Source organism: Tauraco erythrolophus, chromosome 4 (genome assembly GCF_009769465.1).
Source record: "Tauraco erythrolophus isolate bTauEry1 chromosome 4, bTauEry1.pri, whole genome shotgun sequence".
Classification (NCBI taxonomy): domain Eukaryota; kingdom Metazoa; phylum Chordata; class Aves; order Musophagiformes; family Musophagidae; genus Tauraco; species Tauraco erythrolophus.
Genome location: NC_141468.1, coordinates 88181389 through 88198228, shown reverse-complemented (window position 1 = coordinate 88198228; position 16840 = coordinate 88181389). Strand labels below are relative to the sequence as shown.

At 53.8% G+C, this 16840-nt stretch overlaps 2 protein-coding genes across 2 annotated transcripts; one reads left to right on the top strand and one right to left on the bottom strand.

Annotated features, from left to right (window-relative positions):
- The first annotated feature begins 1255 nt into the window (after positions 1-1255).
- On the top strand, positions 1256-3848 carry LOC104371585 (homeobox protein NANOG-like). The gene is made up of 4 exons (XM_086610902.1): positions 1256-1558; positions 1867-2135; positions 2881-2970; positions 3432-3848. The coding sequence occupies exons 1-4, from the start codon at positions 1390-1392 to the stop codon at positions 3846-3848; spliced, it is 945 nt and encodes a 314-aa protein (XP_086467028.1). The 5' UTR covers positions 1256-1389.
- Positions 3849-10700: 6852 nt separating this feature from the next.
- On the bottom strand, positions 10701-15799 carry LOC104371068 (homeobox protein NANOG). The gene is made up of 4 exons (XM_086610783.1): positions 15649-15799; positions 12894-13168; positions 11474-11563; positions 10701-11063 (listed from the first exon to the last, which is right to left on the bottom strand). The coding sequence occupies exons 1-4, from the start codon at positions 15797-15799 to the stop codon at positions 10701-10703; spliced, it is 879 nt and encodes a 292-aa protein (XP_086466909.1).
- Between the last annotated feature and the right edge of the window lie 1041 nt (positions 15800-16840).

The window sequence follows — 16840 nt, the reverse complement described above, 5'->3', positions numbered from 1 at the left end:
TATAATCCCGCGCGTTCCTAATCGTCTCTCCGTCTGGATCCTGTCCGGATTCTAACCGAGACACGAATTCCCCCGTTAATGAGGAGGTGATCAAAGGTGGGTCCTCGGAGCAGCCCTCCGGGCAGAACCTGGCAGCGGTGGGCACCGGGCACCAGCTGGGGCCCGTTTCTGAGGATGACTCAGGAGGGCAGGAGGAGATATATGGGAGCCACGGGAGACCCCTCTCCGCGAGCTCCGGTTTTTATCAGTGCAACAGGGTAGTAGCTACTCCCCTGCCTTTGTGTACAGGTAGGTGCCCATGTCCCATTTCCCTGCACTGGGGGAGGTGGGGAATTTGCTTGCTGTGTCACATGCCTTTGTTTGTACATCTTCCAGGTGGTTTTCCAGGTTTCGTAACTCCTGGGCTGTGAGATCCTCCCAATAAGCTTTTCATTTCCTGAAAGGGAGCAGGAATAGTTGGGGGGAAGAGGAGTTTATCTTCCCCACGCAGGCTGTAGACCCTGGCTTAAAAAAAAAAAAAAAATCCTTAAATCTATAGGGCTCCTTTATAGCTGCACTGCTCGGGATCTGCCTGGGTGATGCCCACCTCTCTCTGCTGCATTGCAAAAAAAAAAAAAAAAAAAAAACCACCACCTTTTTATTATTATTATTATTTCAAAATGGGAGGGAGGAGGAAAGTATCAGATGGCTGAGGAAAGAAGCTTGAAAATGGTGAAGTGCGTTTCTCTGTGCCCCTGCAAAACAGGCCTGTTGTCTCAGCCAACAAGTCCGACTCTGAGCCCTCTCCCCCGCCATACAGACACCGCTCTGTATACAGCGCTGTCCCCCCGCCCCCGGACCGCGCTCACTCGCGGGGGATGGGGGGCGGCTTATCTGCTGGCCGTGATGGGCCGCGATCTGCAATGCAGACACCCGCATGGCCCGGGGCGGGCCCCGGGCCCCCTCCGTTCTTTGCCTTTGGGTGGGGACCGGGGAGGAGGTGGAGGTGGGGGGCAAAAAGTGTTAAATGTGGGGGTGGGGGGTGTCTGCCAAGCCCAGTCCAGCTCACCGGGCGGTTCTGCTCCTGCCTTCTGGCCCCGAGGGGAAAACAAGGGCATTCCTCCCACCCCCCAGCAGGGAGGGGGGTGCTGGCAGCCACGGCCTGACCCCCACCGCGGCACCAAATTGGGAAGCGGGGGCTGGTGTCCCAACCCTCCCCCGCTCCCTGTATCCCCCCCCCCCAAAGCCCCTCCCCGCCAATCAACCAACTCTTAACATGACAATGGCCGTGACAATCCCTTCCAGCCAAGGCCGGGCTGGGGAGGACATAAAGCATCCCCCACCTCTCCCAATGGGGCACCTGCCTGCAGCCTCCACCGCCTGCTCGGGGCTGGGGGGCCCAGCCCGGCCATGAGCGCCCACCTGGCCATGCCACCCTACGTGCCCTACCCCGGGGCGGTCAGGTATGGGGACTATTACTGGTTCTCTCCGGGCAGCATGGACAGCGTGCCCGTCCAGGGGGCTCCGACGGCGGACACCCTCCCGTTCCCCGCGGCGGAGAAGACGCCCAGCCAGCCAGGTACGCGCCCCGGCGCGGCTCGCCCCGCGGGAGCCATCGGGGGTGGTCGTGTCCCAGGGGTGGGGGGGGGTGATGCCCGGCTGGAAGCGGCGGCGGGAGCCTGTGCCCAGACGGGACGGGACAGAGATGTTGCGGGTGCCCCCGGGTGCCTGTGCCCGCTCCTCCGCGTTGCGCTGCCTGCGGAGCCCCCTGCGCGTCCCCCCGGGGCACCCGCAGTTTCGGATTCTCCTGAGAAGTTGGGCTTGCAAAGTTTTGGCTCTTCTCCACCTCGCCCTGCTCACCCACCCCGTTCTCTCTTTTCGCTTCAGATGTCTCTCCGGCTTCTTCCAGCTCTGGGACCCTCATCCAGTACACTCCCGACTCTGCCACTAGCCCCACCGCAGAGCGCCCGTCTCCCCATCCCTCTTTCCAGAAGGTCAAGCAGGAAGGTGAAGGTGCGGTGAGGAAGGCCAAGAGCCGCACGGCTTTTTCCCAGGAGCAGCTGCAAATCCTGCACCAGCGGTTCCAGAACCAGAAGTATCTCAGCCCCCAGCAGATCCGGGAGCTGGCTGCTGCCCTGGGCATCACCTACAAGCAGGTGAATATCTTGCTCTGAGCAGCTGAGTCCCGTCGCTGGTGTGAAGTGCATCCTGCGGGCAGATTTTTTTTTTGGGGGGGGAAGAGGCGTTTTTTCTTTTTTCTTAGACCCCAGAGACGAATTTCTTTCGTGGTCTTGTTTATGGTACTGCTTACATGAGAGAGCAGAGGGTGCGAAAACTTATGACTCAGTCTTCCTCTCAATGTTTGATTCCAGCACTACCCACCCACTCCAGGGTGCAGGTGTTTGAAAGTGCTGAGAGAGCAGGGCTGCACAGTCAGGTTACCGTTCTCCGTGGACATGTGTTGTCTCTGAAGGTGAAGTCGGATGCTCTCTATGCCAGTTGTCTTTCTTAGTCATAGTGGCACCTGGGTCCCTCCCTAGAGAGAGGGTCCTTGCCCCACCAGCTACTCGGCTCTGAAGGAATGACTCACTCCCGAGATGCTGCTGCTGTACAAGCTGCGTTTCTGCAGTTGTCTTGGCCTGTCTTTCACGCAGGGTTTTTGAGGTCGTGGAAGATCCCACGGCAATCTGAGGAGGGAGCGTGTTAGTTTTTCAAATCTCACCTCCGTGATTCTACAGCTAGCTGGGTCTGCTGCATGTTGCTAGCTGGCTGAAATGATGTATAGTGTTAGAAACCAAGCATGAAACTGGATTGTAGTAGAAAACAAAACATCTTTAGGATGCGTAGTAAGCTCTGAGAAGGAATTTCTAATGCCCTGTGTCCTTTCCCCATCACTTCTAGGTGAAGACGTGGTTTCAGAATCAACGGATGAAATTTAAACGTTGCCAGAAGGAAAGCCAGTGGGTGGAAAAAGGGGTGTATCTACCACAGGTGAGAGAATTCCCCCTTCCCCCCATCACCACCAGTCATGGTTCTTCCAGTCTGTGGGGAGAAGTGCATCGCGTCCAACCTAATGCTTCAGACGATGCGCAGGACTCGATAGTGCCAAGCCAGTTGTATTTCTCGTAATAGGGCTTAGAGTGGCATCTCTTTAAGCCTGCCCTGGCACTGCAAGAGCTTTGTTTCCAGTCAACTTATTTCCCAGTTGAGACTAGATAGAAAGAAAAAAAAAAAGGGGGGGGGGTGGGGTGGGGACAGCCAAAGAGGGCCAGCAAGACAACTTACACTGTCTTTCTCTCCAGCATGGTGCTCCCAGACATGTTGGGTTGGAGATGACTAACTCGAGATTTGTCATCTCTGCTGTTGGTAGTCTCTAGTGAGGACAACGAGTATGAAAAAGCCAGTTGGGGTGGTGCTCTGGGTTACTCAGCAGCCTTCTCCGTCTCTCCTAGAACGGGTTTCATCAGGCTGCGTACCTGGATATAACCCCGACGCTGCACCAGGGCTTCCCCGTCAGTGCCAGCAGAAACCTTCAGGCTGTGACCAACGTGCACCAGGCTTACAGCAGCAGCCAGACTTACGGGAACGGGCAGAGCCTCTACTCTTTCATGGCTGTGGAGGATGAGGGGCTCTTTGGAAAAGGCGGGACAAGCTGCAGTACCCAGCAAGCCATGGGTTTATTAAGCCAGCAAATGAACTTTTATCACAGCTACCCTGCCGAAATGGATTACGTCGGCCTGGAGCCAGAAGACACCTATGGCTTCCAGAGCACCTCTGACAGTGTCACACAGTTCTCGAGCTCTGCTGTATGGCATCAGTACCAGGCCTCTTGGCATCCCCTGGGGACCCAGAGTGGTTATCAGTCTTAGGCCTAAGTATTTTTTTTTTTTCCTCCCTTCTCCTGGTTTCTCTCGTGAGGTTTCTAGGGTCTCGAGGCAGGGATCCAGGTTCTTTTCCTTTCTCTTGCCCCTCCTCCTGTTTTAACCATTGGTGGGGCTCAGCACCCTGCTGCCTTGGGCTAGCTTTCTGTTTAAAGGCACCTGTCTGTTCTTTGCTACCCCTTGGCAAGGGCGTTTTGTGTGTGGGTAGAGGAAACCTCATTCACGGAGGGGAACGTGCAATGCCACAGCCAGGAGCAGGTGGTAAAAGGTCTGTGTTTGCTGTCCGAGTCTCACCTTCCTCTGCTGCCTCTTAAGTGGGTGATCTCGGATCCTTGCCCTGTGTGCCTTGCAGCAGAGCTTTGCTGGAGAAGAAAATGCTGTACTTGAGCATGTTTCTACTAGAAATACCCTGTTGTAGCCCAGAATCTTCCTTGCTGCCTTGCCTATTTCTGCTGCTACCCCAGTCAGCTAACTGCTAATAGGTTCATCTGCATCCTCTCCTCCCTCCCTGAAAAGCTACAGGAGATCACCTGATTTCAGATGACTCCATCCAGTTACTCTCCTCCTGGAGGGGTCCACACCTGCCTGCCCCTCTCCTGCTGCCATCCTCTGTGCATGGGGCAGCTGAGAGGAGGGGTGGAGAGAAAGCAGGGTGGAGTATTGCCCATATCTCACCTGAAAACGTTGGTTTCCAAAGCTGCTAATTTGTGCCCATCAGCTCATTCTGGATGGTGTCTTTGGGTCTGTCCCCACCCAGTTTAAGTCTTGCCTTTCTACATCTCTCTGAGAGACTGCTGGCTCATCCCTACCTGCAAATTGGGGCAGCCCAAAGTGCCATTGTTGGAAGTGTGAAGAGAGGCTGTGTGCTCATCTTTGGAGTGGTGAGAACGGTCTGCTGATGTGTATGAGATGGTCCCCTAGCACTTCACAAACACAGCACCACTGCGGTGGGGCTTTCTCTGGGGTGGAGGTGGGCAGCTGGGTGAAGGGCTCAGTTACTTTCAAGATGATGTTTCATGTCATTTATCCTGGAACCTGGATGTTGGTGGTGGGGAATCCCGTTGGGTCCCAATGGAGTTGTCATCCGAGGGACTAGAGCAGGATGGTTCTCCACTCTTGTCTAATCCCAGTTTTAAGAGTGTAAGCTAGTAGGATTTTTGTCCCTTCCCTAGGGCTTAGTTGGATCTCTTCTGTAGTGTTCTGTTGAAAAGGACACTGGCTGCCTCATCTGATACAAGTACCCAAGCTCTGGGGGAGGTGAGAAGTTTACAGAAACCTAGTCAGGCAACATGAGAAAAATGACAAAATTTTCAGTTTCTTTTTTTTTGTTTGTTTTAAATAACCAAACCATCCTTTCCAGTATAGAGAAACTGGAAGTTGGCTCCAATGTATGTGAAACTGTGACTTTTTTTACAAGATGTGGAATTGCAGAGTCCAGTCTGCCACTGCCCAAGAATACAAAATGGCATGAGCTGGCAAGGGTAAATGTGGTGGAGTTGTTTCGTGGTTAGTGCACAATTTTTACTGCAACCCTGTCTTCAGATGTCTGCACAAGGGCTGTATGTTGTAGTTAAACTTTCACTGCAAAGGAAGTTAATGTTTGTTGTTCCAGAATCATTTTTCTTAAAGTGTATTTTCTTGCAGTGATCCCAAGCATGTTTTATGTTATGTGCATTTTGTCTTTTATTACTTGGTTCTGCTTAATGTTCTTACAGACTTGTTTGAATTGAAAATAAATTACTTTATTTTAATATTGAGTGTTGCCAGCTTGCATTGGAACAGACTGCAACCAGAATGGTTATTCTGCACAGGTGAGACCAGCAGTACTGAGGAAAGGAGGAAAAAAGTAACCCTGCCATATTTCTCCTAGGATCAGGGCCAAGCCACTGTTCAAAAGGAGCAGGTCACAGAAATCCATCAGCCCTGGTTTTAGTACACAAGTGTGTTGCCTGGTGCAAGGGGGGGCTCCAGGGAGAGGCAGCAGGACTGCTGGCTTCGTGCTTGCCGTCATGTGCAGCCCTGTAACATGATGGTGTTGGTCCTTGAACTGCAAAGCTTCAAAATAACTTTTTCACTGTGAGGGGCAGGAGCAAAAGTGTCTTTCGAGGTTGTGTGGCCACCTTGTGCTGCTCCAGAAGATTGCAATTATGAGGTCGGGAGTCCTGCCTCGTGCCAACCTCAAATGGCAACTGAAGTTTGTGTGTAAGTAGCCAGATCCTGCCCCCAGCATTGAAATAAAACCCTGCTGCTTTCCCTGCTTTGCCCCAAGACTGCGTTTATCTCCTCTTAACAGCTGGGAGAAACACTGAAAAGGTGTTGGAATGTCAGACAAGGTGTATTGGGACTCAGGCAGCATGTTGGTGGCCACCGATTTGGAGACTGAATGAACCTCTTCCTGCTGCAGGAACTTGGCTCACCAGAGCCTTGCTTTCCTCACTTCCCTCCCAGTCTGAACATCTGTGTGACTCGCACGGAGCCAAGTTTAAATTAGTTAAAATGATGTGTTTGGGTTTCATCCCAGGTTCCTTAAACTGCGGTACACCACCACAGATCTTCACCTGCTTGAAAAGGGGCAGCTCAATAGGTCCGTCCTCCCGCTGAGCACAATTGGCTAAACTGGGGGCTGACAGCTGGGGTCAAACTGCCACAGGTCCTTTGCTGAGCAGAACCTGCTTGTGTGGGCAGAACCTGGTTGCGTGGGTGCCGAAGCACCTTCTGCTCTCCTTTTGCAATGCTGTGGTGCTCTGCCTCCATGGGTGAGGTGGCACAGGTGCAGGGAGGAGAGGGAGTGGAGGCTTGACCCTGCAGAGGAGGAAGAAGGGCTGAGTTGTCCGTGTGCAGGCTGCCAACCTTTGACAGTAGAAAAAGGTATATCTGGCCTGGAAGCGGGGGAAATGCCTGGTTTCCGTGATTTCTTGCATCACAAAACAGATCCTTTCTCATCCTGACCCTGAACTTGGGTCCCAGAATTAATTTGGATGAATTCTGGGTAATGGTCTACTAGTAGTGTAAATTTCAACAATTCCCTTGAAAAAATGAAGCTGAACCATGTACCTTTTAAAAGTCATGGACACTAAAGCCTTGCCTTTCAGCTTTAATTTCTTTAAATGCAAAACTAAGTCCTAAAGAAGTACACGAGGTGTGCAGGTCTTTGCAGAATGGTTGCAGGGGATGCTTGTTACAGATGACACCTCTGTTGCTTGGATGTGTTCCTCTTCCATGTTTCTGCCACAAAGGTGAGGAGGCAGCCAGAGCTCTGCTGGTGGACGTCCTCCTGCAGAAACAGGTGCTGTTGCTAAAATTGCCCTGGGGCTGAGGGGACTTGCTCTGCGTGCTGTGGTTTGCATCCCTATGTTTAGCTTGGGAGCGTTCTGCAGAAATGGAATGTTCCCTCACACGTGTGCTATTCCCCTGCTGCCCAGCCTGGGCTGCACGAAGTAGTTGTAGGGCTGGAGGGAACACGCAGAGTGGCTCTTGTTGGAATTTTGGCAGGTGGGCTGGAAAGGACCGCTAGTAGACCTTTCCACAGGGCTGGAGATCTCCGGTGTTGCCTTGATGTGTCTGAGTCACCTCACCCTGCAAAACAGCTGCACGGGTGTTTGCAGCACTACTACCAAAACGATGGAGCTGCGACTGACCCCTCCAGACTCGTCATTCCAAACCAGTTTCTATTAGTTCCTGAAAGGAACTAAGTGCACGTCAGCAAAAGCCCTTTCTGCTGGGGTACGTCACGTCTCCGTTAGGACTGCTGCGGCTTGCGACTGCGCTGGGGGACGGTGACTTCTGCATGCTGCAAACACGAGCCGTCTTGCCAGCAAATCTTTTTGGGATCAAGATGTGAGCTCGTATGGAGCTCCATACGTGTGTTACAGCCTGTGGGAATACACGGTGCTTTCACAGTATCCGCGGTGTCAATGCTCCAGTTTGTCAACGATGCAGGTGTAGCTCCAGCGGTGCCGAGCATCCCACCCAAACAGAAGACATTAGATCTAGTAGAGACTATGTAGACCAGAGTTTATTCTTTAGTTTACTGGGTTCCAGGCTTTGCTGTCCCACAGGCAAAACACTAAGTAAGCAGCGTGGTGCAAACAACCTCATTCCTTGCTCTTCAGGTCAACGTGGCCTGCAGCAATGTTTTACAGGCTACACGTTTCTTCTGAGTGGCCCATGAGCAAGGGCTCACAGCCCCAGTTGTCTCTCCAGTGCAGGTAAAAGGCATGATCTTTGCTTTAACAGGCTCTTCCCTACAGGCATGTGGAAGCACTGTATTTAGTTACTCAACTACGCTGCATGACTCAAACACTGAGCTGAAAGAGTTTTGGAAATTTTCAGTAAAGCGTTACCGTGCATCTCTTGCTTGGCCCGTCGTCAGTGGTCAGCAGCATCTTGGCTGATCCCGAGCAGTCAAGAGTCATGAAGGACTTGAAAGCAAGATACTGGTCTTAGAAAAAAATACTTTTCCTTTGTTGTGAGGGCCATGTTGCCTTCATGCTGTCCCAAGTTTTGAAGAGCACCCTCAGCTCACACCTGTGAATTTCTATCTAGAACAAATTTCTTGGGTTTGATGGAAGTCCATCTGCTCACAGACAGGGTGTGTCTTCAGCAGCTGGGCTGTGTCTGAGTCACTAAATCTTTTACAACTTACGTCACCAGGACTGCTGCCTTGGGTGAGTCCCAAGATCCTCCAAGTGATTGCTTAGATGCTGAGGAAAGACCAGAAGAGAAAGCAAGTCCCCAGCATCCCTCTCTGGTTGGCGGTGACTGAGGGACTGCTTGTAACAGGAGCTGCATTCCTGCTGTTACTACGCAAGGCACTGGGAATGCAGCTCCTGAGCCAGTAGACATCAATGAACTTCCTTCCTAGAAGTTGCTTACTGGCCTGTTGGAATCGCTGTAGGCTTTTGGTCTCCAGAACCACTCGTGGTAATAAGCTCTGTCTTTGAACGACAGCCTCTGGAAAATGTTATGGGTCTCTTGAGGAAACTGCAAGATTTGGTAGGGTTTGTTAGCACAGCTTTGCTGAAGGTCAGTAGTAGGGAGGTCACAACTGCTGCTCTTCTAGCCAGCATCCTTCTGCAAGCCAGTCCTAGAGGCTTCACAGCAAGATCCTGTCTGTCCTAAAGCATCCCTGAAGGAACAGGGCATGACAGGTGACTCTTTTTTCCAGAGAACTATTAGTGAGGAGCAGTGAAAAGCTCAACTTTTGCACCTACAGCAGCCTTTGATGGGGCTGATAGAAAATCAGCCTTTTCCTTTTGATGGAAAAGTTCCAGAAGGTATTCAGGTTAGTAGCAGCACTGTTGGCTCCAAAGGAGCTGAAAAAAAACTCCTCCCGCTCATGTGAGAGCCCTGATAATTGCAGCTATTGTAGACCACTTTCAGATGTTCACCAGCACTGCTCAATTAAGCTAATCCAATCGATCCCCACCCTTCTGATGGGGCAGTAGTTGTAAGAACATGTCTTTCCCAAGCTCAGGCACTTGCTGGGTGTAGGACATGCGTGTTTGGGACGTGCTTTAAAATGGATCTCCAAAATGTTATGACTTAGACATTTGCCCTCTGAGAGGCCTGATTTTTCCCCAGATCACGCTGGTCAGACAGTTTGCAGCACAGCTCTATAAACAGCATCGCTCAACACCCAAAGGGTCAAAAAGTGGCTGCATGGAGGAGCTGGGGTGGGAGCAAGCAGCTGCGAGGCACAGGGACATAAACCAGCTTTGCCAACAGAAGACCATGCCTCGTATTAAACCAGTTGCAGACATCAATTGCCTTCATTTCATGCTTTTTTCTTTTTCTTTAAACCATGACAGCTACTTGATTGCTTTAAGATAAGGCCATTGTCATCATCCGAGAGTGATAGAAAACCTGTGACTCACAGAACTGGGGCTCTGTTATTAAATATACTTTGATACACATACCTGTTTTTAGGTTCTTAGACACTTATACAGTATTCAGTTTAGACCTTGGCATTGCCAAGAACCATGACTCTAATAACAAAAATCTCTGTTCATAGTTTCAGGGTCAAATCAGCAATCACGATGGCATACGGTTGCTATGGCTATTTCTGCTCCATCTGAATTTCATACTGCAGTGCTGTATTAGAGTGGGGAAAAAAAGATACAGAAAATGCATAATCCATCTGAAAAAAATATTTTATTGTTTGCCAAATCGAATGCACTGTTTGGTTTGCTTGAGAGGAGGCACAGAAAGACACAGACTAGGACAAAGGACTTATTTTGATGCTGATAAGACCATCTGACCAGCCTTTCTGCAAGCTACTCGCCACGTCTCCCTTCACTAGACGCTTCTGTACCTTGTGGCTGACCAACAGAACCGGTGGGCAACCCATCAGCTGAATGCCCAGTGTGGCACAGTAACTCCTCCACCTTCAGGGGAAGGTACGTGCCCAGCCCTCTCCGTACAGCCCACGGCTCCGTGTGTTACATGGACACAACTGCACAGTCACACGCAGAAACGAGACCCCCCAAAGCAATCTGCGAGTCCTCGGAGACAAGTTACAATAATTTAGAAGATCCAGGCGGTAATCTAGGTAGCCAGATCTTGGGTCTTGCTATAAGGGAACTCGGGTGTCTGTGCCAATACAGAAGGAGGGGGGTGTGCATGTGTAAGGGCGTACGAATGAAGGGCTGTAGGTACATAGGTGGGCAAACGGGTGTCTGCACCTCTGCGTGTCTGTGCACGCTCACAGGCAAATATTCGGATGCCAAAACAGCTTCTAGCTACACAATGCCCCTGAGTTGGAAAGCACATGGATAACAAAAGGAGAGATGAGAGTAAGATTGGATTCCCGGGTGCCCAAGTACCCCACGTCCACAGTGCTTAGGAATGGTAGAGATGGTGGCCAGCAGTGGTTGGGAAAGGAGCCCCCATGGTGGCCCCGTGGTGAAAGTTACAGCCGTCACCTGTCTTTGTGCCCGGATATTCCACACTGCCGGGACAGCTGTGGTAAAAGTCTACTTTGTGCTGGGCAATGAAGCCCACTGTCTGCTGGATGCTGCAGGTGCCCCCACCTTTGCCAAAGACTCCTCCATCCTCGCTGGCCATGACTGCGTAAGCGTTCTGCCCTGCTCCGTAGTGCTGACGGGGGGGAGGCACGGTTTGGATGTTGCTGGCTGCGGTGATCGGGTAGCCCTGGTGAAATTTGGGGTGCACGTCCAGGTAAGTACTTGGCTGGAAGCCACTCTGAAAGGGAAGGACAGGGAGTCAGAACGCATCGCTTCTCCACTGGTGCCCACAGGCCTGGCACGTACTGGGGCTCTGCCCCTTCGCGTTTCATGCTGTCTCGTGATCAGCAGCAATGGCATGGGAGGGCGAGAAGAACCACATCCATCCCCATAGCTCAGGGATGGATACACAGTCGTGTATATATACATATACACACATATCTGAGGAAAAGAGCTTTTCTCTGGAAGCATTTCAGTGGCGTAGTCAGCCCACTGCTAGGCTACCTAGGGAACACGGAATCGTGCCAAGCCCAGAAGGGAGAGTGCACCGACACGTGCACGCTTAGGTTGTCCCCGTGGAGGAAACACATCCCAGGACTCATCTGCCCAGCCAGAAGGGCCGTGCTGAGCCACACACTCTGTTCTTACTTGCACGAGGCACTGTGCCCGTTCAGTCCACAGGTTGTGCTTCTGGCACCTTTTCAGCTTCATCCTCCGGTTCTGGAACCAAGTCTTCACCTGGGTGGGGAAGGGAGAGCAGAGAAAAACATCAGCAAAGGAGAGGGGAGAGCAAACGTTATCAGGTCCACAAGAGTGACCAGATGGCATAGATACACGGCGGGTGGCAGCAGATACAGGCCTTTGAAAGCTCCCTGGGGTTGCAGCCAAGGGGAGAGCTCTGTCTAGCAGCCTCAGCAGGTGGCTACTGCATCTGCATGCGGGGGGAGGGAGCTGCATGATGCCCACGGGACACTTACAGCTGTGACAAATTGACTCATTTCCATGAGGGAGATGAATCTGGTGCAAACTAGAGCCACCTGGGTCTCTACAAGCCCCCTGCACTACAGGCAGACTTCTAAGATGCTGTTTCTGCACGCTTGTGAGCGGAGAAGGCAGAGCCTTGCTCCTTGTACTCGGTGGTTCCCAAACTCAAAGCTCCTTGCTGGGGTGAATTCCAGAGCTGTTTTCCCCCAGGGCTGTGTCCGTGCCTTTGCAGGGATGTGGACTGAAGGAAAGAGCCAATTGTCCCACCGGTCTTGTTCCTGACAGAACCAGTTCAGTGCGTGCGTGCCTATGTGCCCACCTACAATGCATATATAACTTTTTCAGTCCTGGGGCATCCCAGGGCATCCAGGCCATCATGCCCAGCTCTGAGATCTAAATTCCGGGCAGATTTGGGACTCGTAACTGCAAGCACTTGCGCCCCATTGCCTCACCCCCTCTGCTTTAGGAAGGCACCACTTGAGCCAGTACCACTTGAACCAGCACCAGTTCACTATGTAGAACCCACCTGGAGATCAGCAGAGGCCCTGTCGGGCTGCGATGTATGAACCCAGCAGTACCCATGTGGAGAGGGGAGCGGGTGCCAAGCAGCCAGGCAGCGTGCTGAGAGTGGGACCTTATTAGATATGGGACAAGATCAGCCCCAGGGAACGTCAGCAATAGCTTTCAGCATGTTGCAGCCCTGGGATTGAGCAGACTGATGCATGCCAGGGTTTCTGTGAAGTTCACCAGCGCGTGGAAAAAGCCTGTGAAGTGCTGTCAAGCCCAGGGCAGAGGCTGTTTGTGGCAAACAACATATTCATCACCGTGTTTGCAATTCTACTGCAAGTGTCGGCAACAGTAACCTTAACTGACCTCTCACTGGGGAGGCCTCAATGAGGTGCCACCGCCTCTCCCGTCCCCTAGAAGCACTTCTGATCCCTGGGCATGAATAGTCAGGGGAGCTAGCTGGCACCTTTGCCTCTGCTCTCTGCTGGGGACTCATCTTTCCATCCTGTCACTGCCTGATGTGACCGTTCAGCCACTGTGTGACAGACACAGTGTGGGTCAAAGTCTCTGTGCTCACCTGCTTGTAGGTGAGACCCAGGGCAGCAGCGAGCTCCCGGATCTGCTGGGGGCTGAGGTACTTCTGACTCTGGAACCGCTGGTGCAGGGTTTGCAGCTGCTCCTTGGAGAAAGCCGTGCGGCTCTTGGCCTTCCTCATCCCCTCCAAGCCATCTTCTCTGCCCTTCTGAGACTTAGCCGTAGGCTGTGGGGACGAGGACGCCGAATGTGGGCTGGTGGCTGAATCGGGTGTGAATTGGCCGAAATTTCCAGAACTGGACGAAGCTGGGGATACTTCTAGAAGTAAAAAGACAATGGGTAAAGGTATACAAAATATAATGCACCGCTATATGGGTATGAGCATGCTCCCTGCCTGCTGTAGAGCTCCTTACCTACCAGACAGGAGCTCTCTTGAAGCAAATGTCTGTGTCACTCTCCCTCCTTCATGGATCTGTGAGCACAGATGAGCCCACTGACAGCCAGCAGCTTCCCAGCTCAGCCCTTTGAGATGCCCATGGCTGCCTTCACCAGGTGGAAAAGTCAGGGCAGGGAGGGGAGAACGATGCACGTTGGCTCATGGTGTTACTATCCTCCTCCAAAAGGCCCCAGTAATATTTTGGTCTCAGCATGGTGTAAAGAGGCCTGGTCATGGCTGCACGCGTGGCCTTGGGCTGATGACTGGGGTCCCCAGAACTGCTTGCCCAGAAGTCTCACGGCACTCGACAGACAGTGGCAGGGCAACCTCTGACCAGGGTGTATGGTGGGGCAGATCAATTGGTGCTTACGGTGATGGGGTGGCAGGTGGAGAGCATCAGTCAGGCTTTGGGTATCGGCTCACGCCTGTTTGCCAGTGAGCCGATACCCAAACCATCCCACAGACCACCCCACCGCCGGAAACACCTGTACAGATGGAGGGACCGAGGTGGCTGAAGGTCTAGCAAGAGAAGAATGAAGGAGAGAAATTTGACATGGAAGTGGGGAGGGAGAGAGGAAAGGTGAGTGTGTGGGACAGGTGAGAAGAGTCAGTAATCCTGTACCAGGGCCATGGGGGACAAAATTCAAGAGTGCAGAGGAAGGTGTCCAAGCTCCTTCTCATTTGTCCTGGTACCTGTCTTAAGGGGTCTCTGTAGAGGACAAAACCGAGATAAAGATCTAAAGGAAAAACTTCCTAAACAGTCTATCTGGGGCTTCGAGGCCAGACAAAAGCTGCCGAGATGCAAAGTCATTCAGGCTGCCCGAATAGGAAAACGCCAAGAGAAGAGATTACCCCATCACCTTTCGGTCAGGCGCCTGGTCCCGGGGGTCTGTCAGAGGCTGAGACCTCCTCAGGCCAGTCCTGGCTGAAGGGCTGCAGTGCCAGTCTCACTGTACCCGCAGTGATAAATCTGCCCATTCCTCTTTCCTCCCTCCGGCTACTCCTCTGCAAACCCTTCTGCATGGTCCATCCCCTCTCCTCCAACTGACATTTCAGGAGAGGGGGGGTGCAGTGAAGGGGGCAGTGCCATTTTCAGTACATACTTTCTGACTACCGAGCCCAGCAGCTCCCAATCTCCTTCCTAGTCACCTTGAGAGCTGTGTCTTTGAAGCCCACTGAGAAACCCTCCTCGTCCTCCCAAACAGATGTACTGATGTCCTCCAGAGGAATGGGCTCCCTGCCCACCCTACCAAATCCTTCCTTCCTGTCCTAAGCTGAGAGGCTCAAAAGCCTCAGAAAGGTGGCCGTGTCTGCAATATCTTTTCCCTTGTTGCTCTCCTGGCAGAGGCACAAGCTGTCTTTGTGGTGCCCACCACTCTAGAGCTGCCTGCTTCTGCCTTAGCGGCCTGCTCTTGGCTATCTCCTATCCCTAGGAGATGCCAGGCACCCACAGCATGGGCTGTGCGAAGAGGCAGGTTGTAGTGGACCAGGTTTCTGATGCTGGGGTGCCAGGCCACGAGGACTGCAAAGGGATTCTGCCTGCAAGGAGAAAGAGGCTGCCAGCAGCAGGGGTGCAAGGGCTTGAGGTGGTACGTGCACAGGGGTGGACCACAGAGCCTGGGAGGAAGCTGGACATCTGCGACGTGGGTGCACAGGAGGCTAAAACATCATGTGGGAACACAGGACGCTTGGGTCCTGCAGGCTGTCCAGGAAAAACCTTACAGGTGGGAAACGAGCACGCTGAGAACGCGGGCTTGGGAAACAGGGAATTCTTCTGGTAGGCAGGAACTGCAGCAGGGCACCACCGAGCTGAAGCTCCCGCACGTTCCTGCTCAGCCTGTTCACCCCAAACCCCCTGCAACTTACCACCTGCAGCTGGAGCTCCAGAAAAAGGTGCTCCTTCTCCCCGGAGAACAGAGTGAAGGGAAGAGAAAGGAAGAAACACAGAGAGCAGTGCGACAAACACCAACATGGAAAAGCCAAGGCAGACCTGCTCCCGCAAGCCCTCGACACCTCCCTGCAGAGACAGGAGCCCGAGAAGAGTGTCCACATGGAGGGCACGAGGAGTCTGAGAGGGGATAAGGGGCACCACGAGCAGAATTCCCTCCAGGATTCGTTTCTCTCCAGCTCAAAGGAGGCGCGGGCGTTCCTACCCCGGGAACTACGTCCGCACCGTCCAGCCGCCCTCCCCGCCGCCGCCGGGGCTCCCTCGGGATGGGGAAACCAGTTCGCAGTCACCGCGGAGGCGCAGCGGGGAAAGTGACCGCCCGTCCCCCTCGCACACGAGGGCACCGGGCAGGGCACCGGGAAGGTCTGCTCGGGGTCGGGGGGAGCCCAGCCCCAGCCCCAGCGCCGTCCTTACCTGCCGCCGGCCTCCTCCCGCGCTGCTCCGGAGCTTGCCCGGCGCCGACGGCTGCCGCCGGCCCCGCCGAGCCCCAGCACACGTCCAGGTAGCCCATGGCGGCCCCGCCGGGGTAGGGCTGGCAGGGGGGCAGCGCCAGGTGGGCGCACATCGGGGGCAGACCGAGGGGTGCCTCCCCTACCTCCCCGCAGCCGCCGCCGCCCCGGGCGGGCAGGTCCGGCCGCGAGCTGAGCTAGCCCCGAGGTGCAGGCGGGTAGTCACTTTTATAGTTCCCTATGCCCTGCCCGGGACGGCGAGATCCACCAGCGCAGCTCCTCGGGGCTCTTTGTCATGTTAAAGAGGGCCGATGGGTGGGGTGGGACAGGGCAGGGCCGGGGGGGTGGGGGGGGAGATGCTCGTGGCATCGGGGCTGAGATATGTCCCCTCGGAATTCGTCCCGTTCTGCAGGTCCCGCAGTCGCACCCGAGCGAGGGGCTGAGCCGGAGCCCCCGGATCTCTCGCAGCCCCTCGCTGGCTGCTCTGGGCTCGGCTCGCATCGTCCTGTCACGATATAATCCCACCTGAGCGCGGATGTCGTGGAGAAGAGAGCCGTTCCTGCGCTGGAGGAGCGCGCCCCGACGGATCCGCACCGCGGGGCAGCGGGCAGGAGGCAGGGCTGGTGCTGAGCTGCACGGTGCCATGCCAGACAATGCCAAGCCCTGGATCCGGGTTATGGGGAGGGTGCCGGGACCTTTGCTTGGTGGCTCGTGTCACAGTGACACCCCCACAAGACCTCCCCCCCTCCACATGCATGCACCCTCCCAACCTTGTGGCACCTGCCACACTCGGCGCAGATATCAGAGCAAGAGGGACCTGGGGGCTGGAAACTAAATTTTTTTTGAAACTGAGAAGGAATTTCCTTCACAGAGGCATTTGAGGGAGCCAGCTGAAAACGTGTCTGACCCGTGTTCCACACGTCTGTGCCAGAGCAAGCTCAGAAGCACTGGACAAGTCACATCCAGTACCAGACCTCCTTTTGCAGAGCAGACTCAGAAATCTCAGCTGGCTGGTCTATAGAGGGACAATCAGCAGAGATGTTGTCACTATGGAGGGAGGAAAAGATTTAGTGCAGGTGAGGTCCACGGCTGACAGGTCTGTTCCCCCGTGCCTGTCAAAGGCACGTCTCATTTGCATAGTCTTGGCTTTGGCCTTT